Source organism: Ursus arctos, unplaced genomic scaffold, assembly GCF_023065955.2.
Source record: "Ursus arctos isolate Adak ecotype North America unplaced genomic scaffold, UrsArc2.0 scaffold_24, whole genome shotgun sequence".
Lineage (NCBI taxonomy): Eukaryota > Metazoa > Chordata > Mammalia > Carnivora > Ursidae > Ursus > Ursus arctos.
Window position 1 is genome coordinate 41080842 of NW_026622919.1, and position 14548 is coordinate 41095389.

The window sequence follows — 14548 nt, forward strand, 5'->3', positions numbered from 1 at the left end:
TTTTGTAAAACTGTCATTGCTGACTTCTGATATCTAAAGCAAATTCTATCTGCACGTTTAAGTATTCCACTGGGAGATTTATGTCACTGACTTCAATTGCAAAGCACACATCCTTTTTGGAATCTCCCTTTATGTATATGACCCATCACGGGGTTTACACTACAAAAGACTCAATTTCTCTGTGAAATTCCTTCTAAACAAATCTAGCATCCTTGTTAACTCCAAAATGACTATTGCTCTGGAAATCACTCCTCCCGGATCAAATCCCAGAGAATGGTCTGAATTTTTCCGTTATACTGTAATGAAATTAGACTGAGGTGAATATAGCTTAATATATGCATTCCGGGCCATGTGGAGCTGTTACTCATACTGTTGGCACCATATGCATGAAGCACAAAATGTGATAATGTATGGAGGATGCTCTGAAAATTGTAAGGAGCAACAGAAATGTAAGGTTGACATTTCCCCCCAAAATGCCAAGACGTGTTTCCTTACTTAGGCCAAGCTTTGGTGAATACCAGGCACCCGGCGAATAGAGACGAGGATCGTGACAATGATTCTTGGCACTCTCCCATCTCCCTTTATCCCCTGACAAAGCCAGAAGAGCTGGGAGACTCCTGGCCCTTTGCTGGAACCAAGCTGAGGACCCTGTTAGGACACACCTCACCTCTTTGAGCCTCAGGGAGAGAACGCTGCATGGTTGTGATAAGGGTTAGAGACATAGTAAATGGGAACATAGTAAGTAGGTGCTCAGCAAAATGGGAATATTGTTGACTTTGTCATCCTCCTCATCCCCGGGTCACTAATGACAGCCCAGAAAGGACACTCCGCCATTCCCAGCCTCTGCCAAGGACCTCCAAGAGCACTCAGAAAGGCGGGAAGACAGTATTGCCGGGTTGCTGAGTGAGGAGACCGGTCCTCACTCAGAGGGAATCCTTGAAGGGCTAGGCCGATGGGCTCTGGCCCCACTCAACTGCTTAAGAACCTTTGGAGGGCAGTGGGCCTCCCAGAGGTGCGGGCAGACCCTCCAGTTGGGGGCGGGGCCCAGGTCATGCAAATGTAACATGAATATGCTAATACAGGGCTCCCCGGGAAGGGGAGGGCGCCTGCCTGGACTGGCACAGCCCGCTGGGAGAACCGAGAGGACACATAGAGGACGGGGAGGCGCAACCGGGCTGCTGGGCGGACCCAACCCCAGACAGACAGACAGACTCCCACCGGGAGACGACGTCCCCTCCCCAGCACCGGCCCCTCGCAGCCCCGCTCGCTCCGCCCGCGGGTCCCTGGGGCTCCTTACGGAGGGCGATGAAGGGGTGGCGGAGGGAGGTTCTGCGGGCAGCAGGGAGGGGCTCCCTTCTAATTTAGGAGCCAAAAGCTTCTTGCCAGCACTATCACCTTGTTTTACAGTCGAGGAAACTGAGCCCGGGAGATTAAGCCCCTTCTGGAAGGTCTCGGTGTTGGGGGGCAGGAGTGCTCAGTAGAGCAGGTTTTGTCTCCTTTTTTTTTGTTTTCACTACAGCCCGGCACGTGGACAGGACTCCAGGTGCAGAAGCAGCAGCCCCCAAAGCAGCAAAACTTGGTGCATTACCAAGGTCCGGGACTGCCCACCAGGGTGGGGGTGGTTAGAATAGAATACTTGCTGGGGAAAGATGAGAGGAGCCGGGGGTGGCAGCCAGGAGCCACAGCAGGCAAAGACAAATTACCGTGGGCTGGTCTGGAACGTGTTGCTATGTAGAAGGTGAGAAGAGTTCCAGCTTCCCTGAGAACCAGCTCAGAGGAAATGAAAGGGGAACAGGAAGGATTACGGTTCGATTTAAGGCAGCACTTCCTCCCAGGGATGACAATGGGGCCCTTTGTTCAGTGACCAAGGAAGGCTGTGGGTGGACTCAGTCCCCTCCTTCCCACCCGCGAGGCCCTTGGAAACCCAGCTCCCTCCAGTCCCACAGGGCCCAGCATGGAGAACAGGAATGAATGATTGACTTTGAAAAGTCCCCACTGTTCAGGTAGGAGATCCTTTCTGCAATGGGCCCCCTGGGCTCTTCTCTGAGGATGAGGACAGCAGACGGGCTGGCTCTGGGGCCCTGAGGGGAAAGCAGCAGTCATGGCATCTCTAGCAACACGCTCACTGCCAAATTGATTCAAATTGGCTTGGATATGAACATATGATTAAAGGAGCGGCGCGATTCATTTATCAGGAGAGATTAAAGAGCGGCATCTGCGCAGCCTAGCTGGGGGACAATTAAGGAGCAAATCGCTAAGTGTCTGTGCCACCAGGCATGGGGGCGGGGCATGGGGGGGACAACTAGGATAAACTGCTAAGAGGACACAGGACAAAAGGAGGTAGTTCAGGAGTCACTGGGGGCCGCTGTTGTCTCTGGGCACAGACTGGGCATCATGGGGAGCCTCACAGGGCTTTGGTCCTCACCTCTCATCCGGGAGTCAGAGCAGTCCTGAGGGTCTGAGATTAGAGAGGAGAATCCGTCAAGGCAGCTCTGAGCCTGGCGCAGGGACAGATTTGCTGCCTGTCTTGCGAGACTCACTTACATCTTAGGGACCAGAGCTGCCGTGAGTGTACAGGTGAGGGCAGGAGCTGACAGAGCTCTGAAGGCGCGCCCAAAACGAAGTTGGGCTTTGATGGCCCCACAGGCTCCTGGACTCCCCTGAGGAGCTGGTGCTGAGGGAATCGCCTCCTTCCCAGCCTGGAGCCTAGCACCCCGGCCAAGGGGCTTTGCTGCAACTTGAAGTGTTGGTCATGTGAGGCTATGTCCGCTTCCTTAGATGGATCTCCGTGGAGATCCCTACCACCACCCATCTTTCCTTGCCTCAGGACCTTTGCTTAAACTCTTCTTTTTTCCAGTACACCTGTGGAAGTGCTAGCCTTTCTTCAAGCCCCAGCTCAAAATACCAACTCCTTTTAGAAGCCTTCTCATCCTCCTCCACCTGAAACCCACCCCCTCAGTCTCCCCCCATAATATGCACAAAGCAACTTCTTTCTCCTTCTGTTATGTCTCATGTAATTATTTCCACATGGGTCTGCCCCAAACCACGAGCCCTTAGATGACAAACACTATGATTTACACCTCTTTACTCACCCAAAGCTTGCACATATTAGTAGGTGCAGTACCTATTTTGTATGTCTACCTTCTCGACTAGAATCTCTGCTTTACGAAGGAAGGAAACTCATCAGTCCCCAGCACTTAGAACAGCGCCTAGGCCATAGCAGGCTGTTATGAAATACTTGACTGTCCAGTGACTGAATCAATGAATAACATGACCTTTCTGACTTGAACAAAGCCCTCTGCCCCAGACTGCTGGGGGATCAGTACATACTGATAATGGTCTTTCCAGTTAACAGTGGGTCAGTGTGGGTCAACAGAGTTGGGATCTTGTCTGCAGATGCGAGGGACATTGTCACACTAGTTCCTGGGAGGAACAGAAAATGCACCTACCTATCTGAAAGCACGAGTAAAAGATGAACATGAGAAGCCAGCAGTTAAAAAAAAAAAGTAATTTTACTTTTATTATCTTCTCTACTCAACCGAGTTGGGGGGGGGCGGGCAGTGGAGAGAGGAAGTCTCTTTCATTCAAGATGGATCCATTTTACACTCCTCTCCCACTCATTCTGGGGGACTTTCCTCCCTCCTTCCCTTTCTTGACCCTTTCTGGGCAGCTGACGTCACCAGAGACTTGGCATTAGGGCTGTCTGATACCTTTTTCTGCCCACCTGTACAAACCAGGGGAGCCTGATTGACCAGCTATAAAAGAAACTTCATGTGTGCAGGGATTATAACTGGTCACATTACAGAAGGTAAAGGAGGAGGAGGAGTCATTTGTTTTTTTGCCCTTCTGCAAGAGCTGCCTCTTAGCTGTCAGTGAGTAGACCAAGTGTGGACTGAAGCATGAAGGCAGAGACTGAGCAGGGCAGAGAAGCCAGAACTCCCAGCCTACTCAACCTGCCCTGTGGCCAGTGGGGCTGGGGGCCGAAGAGAGTTTTGCCATGTTTTGATCAAAAAGTCATATTTGGGGGGCGCCTGGGTGGCGCAGTCGTTAAGCGTCTGCCTTCGGCTCAGGGCATGATCCCGGCATTCCGGGATCGAGTCCCACATCGGGCTCCTCTGCTATGAGCCTGCTTCTTCCTCTCCCACTCCCCCTGCTTCTGTTCTCTCTCTCGCTGGCTGTCTCTCTCTCTGTCAAATAAATAAATAAAATCTTAAAAAAAAAAGAAAAAAAAAGGACTTACATCCCTCAAAAAAAAAAAAAAATCCTGTAATTGGTGAGATTTAATAATCAGAGGGACTTCAACATTTCTGAGTGGAGGCCAGGAGACGGACGATAGAGCGAGGATGGCTCTGCCTGATTACAGTTCACAGGCTCTTAAAAAATAAAAGGTGGGGTTTGTCTTCCTTGACAATCTTCTCGTCCTACTACTTTTGCCTGACTCAAATGGCCTTCCAAAACTCTGAGTGGCACTGGTCTGGTGTGGGAGTAGGCCAGAGACCCGGGCACTTCCCCAGGTCTCCACCGGAATCCTGATTCTGCTCCCCAGGGACCACCCAGAACTTTACCTGAGCCTGAAGAAACAGGCAGGAAAATTGGCAGAGCCAGGAGAAAAAGGACATTTATTTCCATACATCAGGTAAACAGGGAAGAGAGAGCACAGCCCAATGAGTACAAACCAATTGCAGGGGAGAAGGGGAGAGGGGACAGCGGATGGGAGCGGCACCAGGCACTGCCCTCGGGCCCCCAAGTCTGGTGGTGTTGGCTGGATGACCTTTAGGGTGGGGGCTGGGACTGTGGGGCTACACGTTGTCATGTCTAGGGTAAGTGTGTGGGGGCAGGGCAACTGGAAGAAGAAAAATGACTCTGGCTCAGGACACAGGTGAGGGCTTGTGTCTAATACACGTCAATACTGACCAAACCCCCATCCTCAGTTTTTCTGATCACAAGCCCTCAACCCGTGGCCTTCCCTCACCAGTTGGGCCTGTGGTCTGGGCAACTTGGACAGAGCGGCAGGGAGGCAGTGCTTCGATAGGCCCCGAATTGGTGTAGGTGAAATGGGTTTAGTCTTAAATAGGTCATTGCACTTAACACACTGATGACACAGAGAGGGGTGAGGGCTGAGAGTGCAGGATGGCACATATGTACCCCTGTCTGTGTCGGCTGGCTCACCCTATACCCAGAAGCACCTGAGAGCCCCTCCCCAAGCTGACTGAAGAATCTGGCCCCAGCTCCGCTCACCGGTCTCTCCAGCTGCGCAGAGAAAGGACTGCTTTCCGAGGAGTGAAGATGGAGATGAGATTCCCCTACTCATTCCACAAACCCCAGCTGCCACCACAGCCCCCTCCCACTCTCAGGGATGCAGCTGTGATGGCGAGGTTGGGTATTTAAATTAAAAGTAAAAAGACAGCAGGCACTGAGAAGAGAAAGCCCTCGCCCCAAGCCAGGGGGGGAGGAATGGCTGTTCCTGCCCCCGACTCCTCCCCATGGACCCAGCAACCTAGAGTGTCCCAGCAGGCAATCTGTCCACCGTCCCTGAGCAGGGGGCTGAGATGGAGGTCAGCTTGCTGGCTCCATGCAGTGGCGAGCCCCCTGCCACTGCCCACAGAGTGTGGCCTTTTGGAGGCAGAAGGAGCAAAAAGTTCTCTTTTCAGAAACTCCTCTCCCCCTCCCCGCACCTCTTCTACGTGGAGATGTCAGACACCCACAGCTTGGAAAGCCCCCCAGACCCAAGGGGGCCGGGTGTTTCCCATGCAGATCAGCAGTCAGGTGGGGGAGACCTGCGCCCCTCCATTTCCTGGGAGAAGCGCCGTGGCAGCGGTGGCCGATGGGTGCAAGAGGTACAGACCACTCCCCTGGGCTATGCGTTGGTCTCTGTCGGTTTGGCCTCTGTGTCGCTGTCACTCAGATAGTTACGGGAATACCGCGGCCTGGAGGCGCTGTCCAGAGGGTCGTGCTCATCATCGGACCGGTCAGGGGGAAGGGACTTCCAGTAGCTGGTAGGGCTGCGGGGAGAGAGGAGCAAGGTCACGGGAGGGCAGCCAAACGGCGCTCTTGACCTTCAGCGCCAACGCCTTTGGGTCTGGGGCAGCTCCCAAAGCCCCGTCTCAGCAGTCCCCAAAAGCCACAGATTGAGAGGTAAATGCAATCCATCACTTCCCGAGAAGATACGCAGAGTGGTGAGAGACAGAAGCACACTGTCTTGATTCTGAAAACTTCTGAAACCCCCTGGAAAGCAAGGCTATAGAGCCCTGGGTCTCAACCTTGAGGATGCCTGAGAACTGGCTACAGACTCCTGCGTCCTTCCCCCAAGAAATTCTGATTTGTCAGCTTTTGGGCAGAGCCAAGGAATTCTGCATTTTCAATTCTTCCCCAGAAGGTCCTGACGCAGGTGGTCCCTGGACCACACTCTAGAAAACTGGCGGTCTGGCGACGACCAGGCTACAACGGCAGCCCTCGGGTAACCACATTCCTAAACGGAGTTCCTTCCAGGAGGGAGGGGCTTTCCCCGCTGGCTACTCCCAGACCTTAACCCTTTCTCCTCATTGTTTTCCTAAGGCCCGTGAGAATTTCTGCCCTTGACCATGGCGTCATCTACTCGCCACAAGGAAAGGAGGCTCAGGATGTAGGGACTGGCTGACCTCTGCTTCAGGGTGGCACAGTCGTCCCTTTCTTGCTACCATAACCCAACCGTGCGGAGTTTCCCTCAGGCCACGGAGAGCCTCCAGCTTCCCCTCACCGGGATGTGAAGGAACATTATCCCCTGGACGGGGCAGGCTCACAGCATCGAGCAAGGAGGGAAACCTCCGGGTCCAGGCACCTTTTTTCTTTCTTTCCCAAAGCCTTTGAGCCGCCTGCCCCTGCCCCTCCCACCTCCACTGCCTCTGCGGCTTCAGGTGCGCCGGAGTTTCAACACTCTGAACAAAATGCAGCCCAGAGTGGCTCCCCCGACCAGTGCCCTGCACCCAGAATCCCTGCCCAGCGTGCTCCCAGGGACACAGCTCTGCTTCCAGACCCTAGAGAGCTTCCCTGGGGTAAACAGGAATTCCGTGATCCCTCTGCCCCCGGCTCTGCTTTAAGAATCTGAGGGCAGACCTTGTGTACTGGCCCCTTCGAAGTTCTTCTATCCCCAAACCAAAAGAGGCGGAAACAGGGTTCTGCAAGAAAGACCCACATTCTTAGCTTTTCCAACTGTACTGGGAAGAAAGGCTTTGGCTATGGACTACTTCCTGTGTGTGAGACACTGGCCCGGGCACTCTGGCATGCATCTTACTCTTCACGACAACCCTATGGAACGTCACCAGGAAGCTGGTTCACAGAGAGGAAGCCTCGCGCTCAAGGTCACACAGCCAGTACGTAGATTCGAACTGGACTCTCAGACCTCAAAGCCTTTTGCTGACTCCACCCTGCTGCTAGATTGGATGACCTGAAGAGAAAATACGACCAAACCTGAATGCTCCCCCGCTGGCTTGGGTGAGAGCCCAGGGGGTGTGTAAAGATAGGTCTCTCTCTCTCTGTCTCCCTGGGGAGAAGGAAGAGCCTGATAGAATACATGTTCAATTATGCAGAATGGTTCGGGAATGGGGCAGTCTGGTTAATAGTTATCATATTTCTCATGAATGAATTACCATTTTTAAAGGAATCAGAATAGCACAAAACACATTTAATACAAACTAGACTGAACATAAATGAGTCTTACTTTGATGGGCCAAAGGCACTTAAGGACTCTAGGGTGTCTCGGGGACAAAATTATAAAGCTCAATGATGACTGTGCAACATAGAAAAAATTGGGGTTATTTTAGCTTTTGGGTTGTTTGAATCCTAAATTAGTGGGAGCCTGGTTTTATTTTCAATTTTTGGACAGAATTTCTGGGCACCCAAGTACTAAGGTCTGCTGCTGGGCAAAGGAAGGACTGACTTTGTAGAAAAGCAGTAGGGTTATTTTGGGGGCAGATAGGGGGCAAGGCAGATGTCAGGACTGGGACCCAGATGCAGACAGGGCACTGCGGGGTAGGGCCGGCCTGAGCTCTTTTTCTTTTCCATTCCCGCGCCTCTCCTGAGTTGGGCTGCGGCCCTCACGCCCACATTCCTGTGCCTGCCAAGCAGACAGACGCCTGGATAAATGACAGCCAGGTTCCGACACTGCTCCATCCGGGTGCTGGGCAAGTGGCAGAGGTAGCCAGAGAGGGGGGCCAACTCCACGCTCCTCTCCCCTGCTCGGCGGAGCTGCAAGATAACCTTGCTTCTAGCTGGGTGTGCTACAAGCCAGGCTCCTCTGTGGCCTCCGGTGGCACAGCTGTAGGGTCAACAGCAGGCAGCTAGCCCCCTCCCCAGGGCAAGAGTCAGGGCTGGCAATTTGAACATTTTAACCTAATTGTTCAAAAAGCTTCTTCTCCACGAGCCAGTGTCTCCTGTGCAACGCTGTCACAAACAATGTGGTGTGTAAGCTAACTCCTGCTGGGGGAGCCCAGGGTGGCAGCACCCTCCCATTGCCTCTGCTATGGATGAGTTCGCCTTCTGAATTCGCACTGGTCCCATCGCCAGATGGGAAGCTAAGCCACCGCTCTGCCCCTGGCCCCATGCTTGGCAATTGAACTACCCAAAGCCAGTTTGTGCTGAGCCCGGCCAGGTCCTCCCTTCCCTGGCCCTTCTCTTGCCGGCTTGGTATTGGCTGGCCAGCTTCTGGCTTGGTGCCCACTTTCCCTGCCGTGAATCCAATCCTCCTCGGTGGTGGTGTGTAGGGTTTCAGGACTACTCCTGTTTTCCTGGTGGACAAGAGGAACTGTGCAGGCGGCTGGGGGAAGAAATAGGCTTTGTGTGTTTTTGTTCTTGCTGGTCGTAGGGTCAAGGGTGATGTTGGGCTGAGAGCACTGGGTCTGAAATACATCAGTTGCGGGGCGCCTGGGTGGCTCAGTCGTTAAGCGTCTGCCTTCAGCTCAGGGCGTGATCCCAGGGTCCTAGGATCCAGCCCCTCATGAGGCTCCCTGCTCTGCAGGGTGCCTGCTTCTCTTTCCCTCTGCCTCTCCCTCAGCTTGTGCTGCCTCTCTCTCTCAAATAAATAAAATCTTAAAAATAAATAAATAGGGGCGCCTGGGTGGCTCAGTCGTTAAGCGTCTGCCTTCGGCTCAGGGCGTGATCCTGGAGTTCTGGGATCGAGCCCCACATCTGGCTCCTCTGCTGGGAGCCTGCTTCTTCCTCTCCCACTCCCCCTGCCTGTGTTCCCTCCCTCGTTGGCTGTCTCTCTCTTTCTCAAATAAATAAATAAATAAATAAAATCTTAAAAAAAAAAAAAAAAAAGAAATACATCAGTTGCTGGGCAGCGTGGGAGAGCCTGGCTAGGCCCATGCGTCTCACCCTCTTAAGAAGGGCCTGGCCTATCACTGACTTCCTGTGCTGGGGGGGCAGCGCACTCAGCAGGGCTGCTGAGGGGGTAGAAAATATTTGACTCCTGTCTTTTCTCACTGTGGGGCTGACAACAGTTCCCCAGTGCAACCGAGATGCTTCCTGCTCTTCCCGGAGCACCCTGCAACCATCTGCCACATGGGGGAAGCGACAGAGCAGTGCTAAGCCCTTGGGCTCCGGGTCGAGGAGTCTGAGATGGCCGTGAGCCTGGTCTGGGTTCAAATTCCACCCTTCCCCCACCATCCCCCTAATCCCATTCTATCCCCCATCTCCAAATAGCTGCAGGTAACATTCACTCCTACCCATCCATTTCTTAAAACATAACTGGTCCCTTCGGATAGCACTCCGCCAAGTCAGTGTCCCTGCTCGGGTGGTCCACGGCACGAGAGGCCCACAAGCATGCGACAGGTATGTGTTAGTTCATGCAGTGCCCGTGCCCCAGGGGGCTGCACTCTGGGGTCATACCTCCTGGGAAGCAGCAAGCTTGCCCTGGGAGGTACCATGCTGAAAACAGCTTCACATAACCAGGGCGATCCAAATGTCACCACCCACCGGGGAAACTGGCAACAATGGGATTCCAATGAGTCAGGCTTTGCCTTTCTTCTGAGATGGGGGTGTGGGCATAAAGGGCCTAACTGCTAGATCTCCCTTCCCACAGAGAGAAGGCTGGGGGAGGCAGGGGAGCCAGGAGGGGGCTGTCAGTCAGCAGCTGCTAATTTCTATTCATTATAACTTTTTAAGATGCGCTGAGATGAGGTGACGCCCATGTGTGGGCTTCAGGTGGGAGGGGTGGGGAGGGAGTCAGGCATCTCGGGGTTTGATGGAGGGTGTGGTACTGTGGGGGCTGCGGCCCTGTGAGCCTTGCACTCTGAGGCTTGAGATGTGCGCCAGGGAGGAAGGTGGCTCTGCAGGGCAGGGGAGAGCTGAGCCAAAGGCCTCCTAATAGATGAAGGCCACTAACGCACCAACTCACACCCGGGGGGCAGCGAGAGCCCTTTCCCAAGACCAGCCTGTTGGGGCCATGGACCAAAGCTCCCATATGGGTGCTGCCAGGCACACACGGTAAACATCTCCCCCCTGTGCTCTGCCTTGGGCCATTTGGTGGCACGGTCAAGGGCACGCTGAACAGACTCCATTCAGATCCCAGCAAGGGTACTTCCCAACTGTGTGACCTTGGCAAGGGACTTCACCTCCCCCGGCCTCAGCTTTCTCTCCTATAAAGTGGGGCCCATCAGGCCTCTGCTATGGAGTTAGTATGAGGATTAGGTGACCACAGTGTGGCGAATATCTAGGGCGGCCCCCGGCCCTCGGTATGGACTTAATGAGTGTGACCGACCGTCCTCAGGAGGCTCAGTCGCCGGGATGCGGGGCTCAGGACTGGCCGGCCGCACTCTCCAAGGCGGCCAGTGAGCTCGCTGAGGCCAGGCGCGCCCACAGGACGGAAGGAGAGGCGTGCGCGGCGGCCGGTGGGGGGCGCACGTTAGTTCACACCGCGCGGCACACTCCATGCGGCACGCCGGTGCCACCTACTGCACTAGTCGCTCTCGGGCCGGTACAGGTACCGCATCATCAGGCTGTCCACCTCCTTCTTGCGCTGCTTCTCCTCCTTCCGAGACTGCCGAGACCGCCGGCCGGCCTGCCCCGCCGCCTCCTCTCCCGCAGCGGGGCCCTTCTTCACGCTCGAGCGGCTGTGGCCCGACACGGTGGAGCCGCTGGAGGTCGACGAGGACTCCGATTCGGTCTCCGTTCTCTTTCGTCTGGATTTGGACTTCTTCTTGCTCTTTCGCGAGCGCCCCTTCTTCCGCCGCTTGTGCTCCGAGGAATCCTCGGAGCTGGAGCTGGAGCTGGAGCTGGAGCTGCTCCGTCTCCTGCTCCGGCTCTTGCGGCTGCTGCGGGCCCGGGACACGTCGGCGGCGGAGGCTGAGCGGCGGAGGCCGGCCGTGCGCGCCGGGAGGTCCAGCTGGGCGCTGCGGACACTGTGGATGCTCTTCCGGTCGTCGTCCTCGGAGTCGGGCTCCAGGCTGCTCCTCTGGAACGTGGCGGGTTTGTAGCTCAAGACCTCGTTGATGGCAGCCTCCAGGTCGGGGTCCAGGTAGGAGTGACGGCTGACGGGGCGGACGCCGGAGCCAAGAGGCTCATCCGTGGCAGAGGCCGAGACGCGTGGCCGCGGTGGCACCGACAGACTGCGGGCCAGCGACGGGTGGCTGTACTGGGAGTGGGCCTCGCTCAAGGCCACACTGGCTCCGTCATCCCACGCATCCAGGCAGCTCTGGCCCAGGGACAGGCGGGAATCGGGGCTATCCTGGCCCAGGCCCGAGACCCGGCTCAAGGAAGGACTGAGGGTCCTGGACAGGGTATCGAGCCGGGAGGTGCTGCGCCGGGAACTGGGGGAGCCCGAGAGCGAGAAGCTCATGGACGAGCGGGCCCCGTCCTCACCAGAGCCACGCCGTGTGGCCGAGGAGGCCCGGCTGGTGGGGGCAGAGACTGTGGAGGCCCGGTCGAAGTCTGAGCCCCATCGCTTCTCTAGCCCCCGGCCCTGGCGGCTCGGGGCCTCGGAGACCGTGGAGGCGCTTTCATCCAGCTCCTCCCTGGGGCCCGTGCGGGTCTTCCGGGGGGGCCTCTCGGGGGAGGCCGCCCGCTCGCTCAGGGTGGTGAAGAGCGAGTCCTCGTCCCCGGTGCCCCCGATGGAGTCCTTCAGGGTGAGCCGTTTCCGGTAGCTCAGGGAGCTCAGCACTGAGGCCGGCCTCTCCTCCACCCCCTTGCCCTCTTTCCCAGAGGTGTTGAGGGCGGTTCTAGGGGAGGGAGGTGAGGCCAGGAAGAGAGAACCGGCAGTGGATTAGAGGCAGCACAGACAGAATGAGAGAAAGAGAGAGAGAGAGAGAGAGAGGAGCCTGCATGAAACCCAGAGAATAAAGACACAGGGGGAGGGAGGAGACAGGAGGCAAAGGGAGCAGCCAGCAGCACCCCTGCAAAGTGGCAGTGAGAGCATCGGAGGAAATGAAGCAAAATAATTTGCGTCAGTGAAAATAGCTTCATGGAGAATGTCATGTAAATTAGACCATTGTTCTATTTCATCACTTTTCCCCCTCTAAAACGTTTAGTTCAATTTATTTCATTGTCAACTACCTGGAGCCTTGTGCCATGCCGTGGTGAACGGCATTGGGGCGGGGAAGGCGGCATTATCTGTGGTAACAAAATGTTGTTTGGCTGAATAAATTAAACCAATTAGAGGGGGCCGCTGGGTACTGGTGGTGAGAGGCTGGCCTTGGGAAGGGGCCTCAGGGGAGTGGGGGGGCGGATTACTTGTTGACAGAGCCTGCCCACCAACTCTGGGAGGGGGGTGGGGAAGGGTGTGCCCTGGGGGGGGGCAGATCAGGATGGTTCTGAGTTGGGAGGCAGGGGAGCCAGCAGGAGGCACTGGCACAGAGGAGAGGCTGGCCCTCCCTGCTGCCACGCTGGCCGGGAAGTGAGGGATGGGGACAATGGAGCTGGGTTTCAGGGGGAGCTGTCTGTATGATCGGAAGACTGACTTAGCCGGACAAGGGGGGAACGAGTTCCTGCAGTAGACGGGTGTGAGCAAGAAGCATGGGGGGGCCGTGAGGGGACATGGTGAAAAGATCACAGGAAGGAGAGAATGGGCAAAGAAAGAGAAATGTGGCTGTGATAGGGGATTCAGGGGAACCAGTGCCTTCTCTGCTGCTAGTCTCATTAAGCTTTTGGAGGTCCAGAGCCAGCCCAAGCCAGCCCTGTCTAGGGCTGTGGGGTCCAGAGACTCCTTATGCCCCATTCCAGTCTTGATTCCGGGGCCCAAACTTTCTGGTGGTTCGATCAACATTTGCTGAATGAGTAAGTGGGGACGAAGTCAAACCTCCAGCAAACCAAAGCCCTGAGCCCAGCAGGAAAGCATTACCTGGGAAAAACAAGGGCGCCACAGACCCTGACTAAGAAGATACTGAGCCTCCTGCACTCACTCCACATGCTGGGGGCACGCCTGGGCCCCGTATACACGTGCCAGGCAAGAGAGGCCGGCAGCATGAGGCCTGGCCTCTCTGGGATTGAGGCACTGCTCCTTTATCCCTGATGCACGAGGGGGCTTTTCCTCCCAGCTCAAGGCCATGCGCTCACCTGGAACTCTTCAAGCTGCCGTCATCGGAAGCTGCCTTGGAAGGCCCCTTGTTTTTCGACAACCATGACTTGACCCCGTCGACCCGGTCCTCCAGCTCGGAGTCCACATCGGAGTCCCCCTCGCTGTGGATGAGGAGCAGAAAGGTAGGCAAGGCGGGGGAGGAAGAGCTCACCCGAGGCGCAGTAGGGAGCGCTGAAGGGGCGGCAGGTTTGTCTCAGGTGGGTGGGATGCGGGGTGGCATGCACATCAGTGAGTCAGGGAGGAGAACAAGAGAGGTTAGATGGGGCGCCCCATTCACGAGGACCCTGCCCCACTCAGCAGGCCACACTCAAGACAGCCACCAAGAGGACCCTGAGGAGTAGGGAAGCACCTCCCATTCTACTTTCCGTGACAGGCTGCTATTGAGCCAAACAAATCCAACGAGGATGACAGGGAAACCATCCATTTATGAGTTCCGGCTAAATGGCCGCTGGTTAAAAAGACGAGTCCTAGGCCCTACAGCTACTCCCTGAGGCCTATGCCGTTTCTTGCCTGCCCACTCCCGGAAGTGTGGCCACAGCAGCTGCCATCTCCCACGCCTTTGCTGTGAGAGTCAGCCTGGCGGCCGCAGGCCACACAACAAAAGGGCATCGGTGTGCCCTCAGGTTAGCTTGAACTGAAGGCCCCTCAGCGGATGGGGGCGCTAACCTGAGCACAACAGGCCAGATCACAGACCCACCCTGCAGTTCCCTGGCCCTTAAGAAACAGAGAAGGACGAGGAGGGGGCATCCGCATTTCCTGAGATGCTGGCAACGGCTCTGGGATTCAAACTGTCTCTTGGGGATCCACTTGAGCCCAGAAAGTGCCAGACAATGGCTCTGTCTCTCCAAGTCTCCTCTTCCTTCCCGCAGGCAGCCTCCAGCTCTTGCTCCCCAGTTGTGAGTCTGGCCAAGCCGCCCCGAGCCCTCTCCACTTGCAGAAAAGCCCAAAGGAGTCAGATTCTGAGGCAGGAGTCATGGTGACTCCTTTACAAAGCAGCGAGGG

General features: G+C 55.9%; 1 protein-coding gene across 21 annotated transcripts in view; it reads right to left on the reverse strand.

Moving 5' to 3' along the window:
• Positions 1–4601: 4601 nt before the first annotated feature.
• MYO18A (myosin XVIIIA) overlaps positions 4602–14548 on the reverse strand; it is a 93758-nt gene continuing 83811 nt past the window's right edge. For 14 of the 21 annotated variants that reach the window (XM_048223508.1, XM_057317816.1, XM_057317817.1 and 11 more), the window contains 2 exons: positions 13525–13647; positions 10932–12191 (listed from right to left, as the gene is read on the reverse strand). In XM_048223508.1, the coding sequence (XP_048079465.1) occupies positions 10934–12191; positions 13525–13647 (1381 nt within the window). In that variant the 3' untranslated portion in view covers positions 10932–10933. Of the gene's footprint in view, positions 6003–10931; positions 12192–13524; positions 13648–14548 lie in introns of those variants that run through there. The other 7 variants (XM_057317829.1, XM_057317830.1, XM_057317825.1 and 4 more) reach the window with 1 other exon arrangement.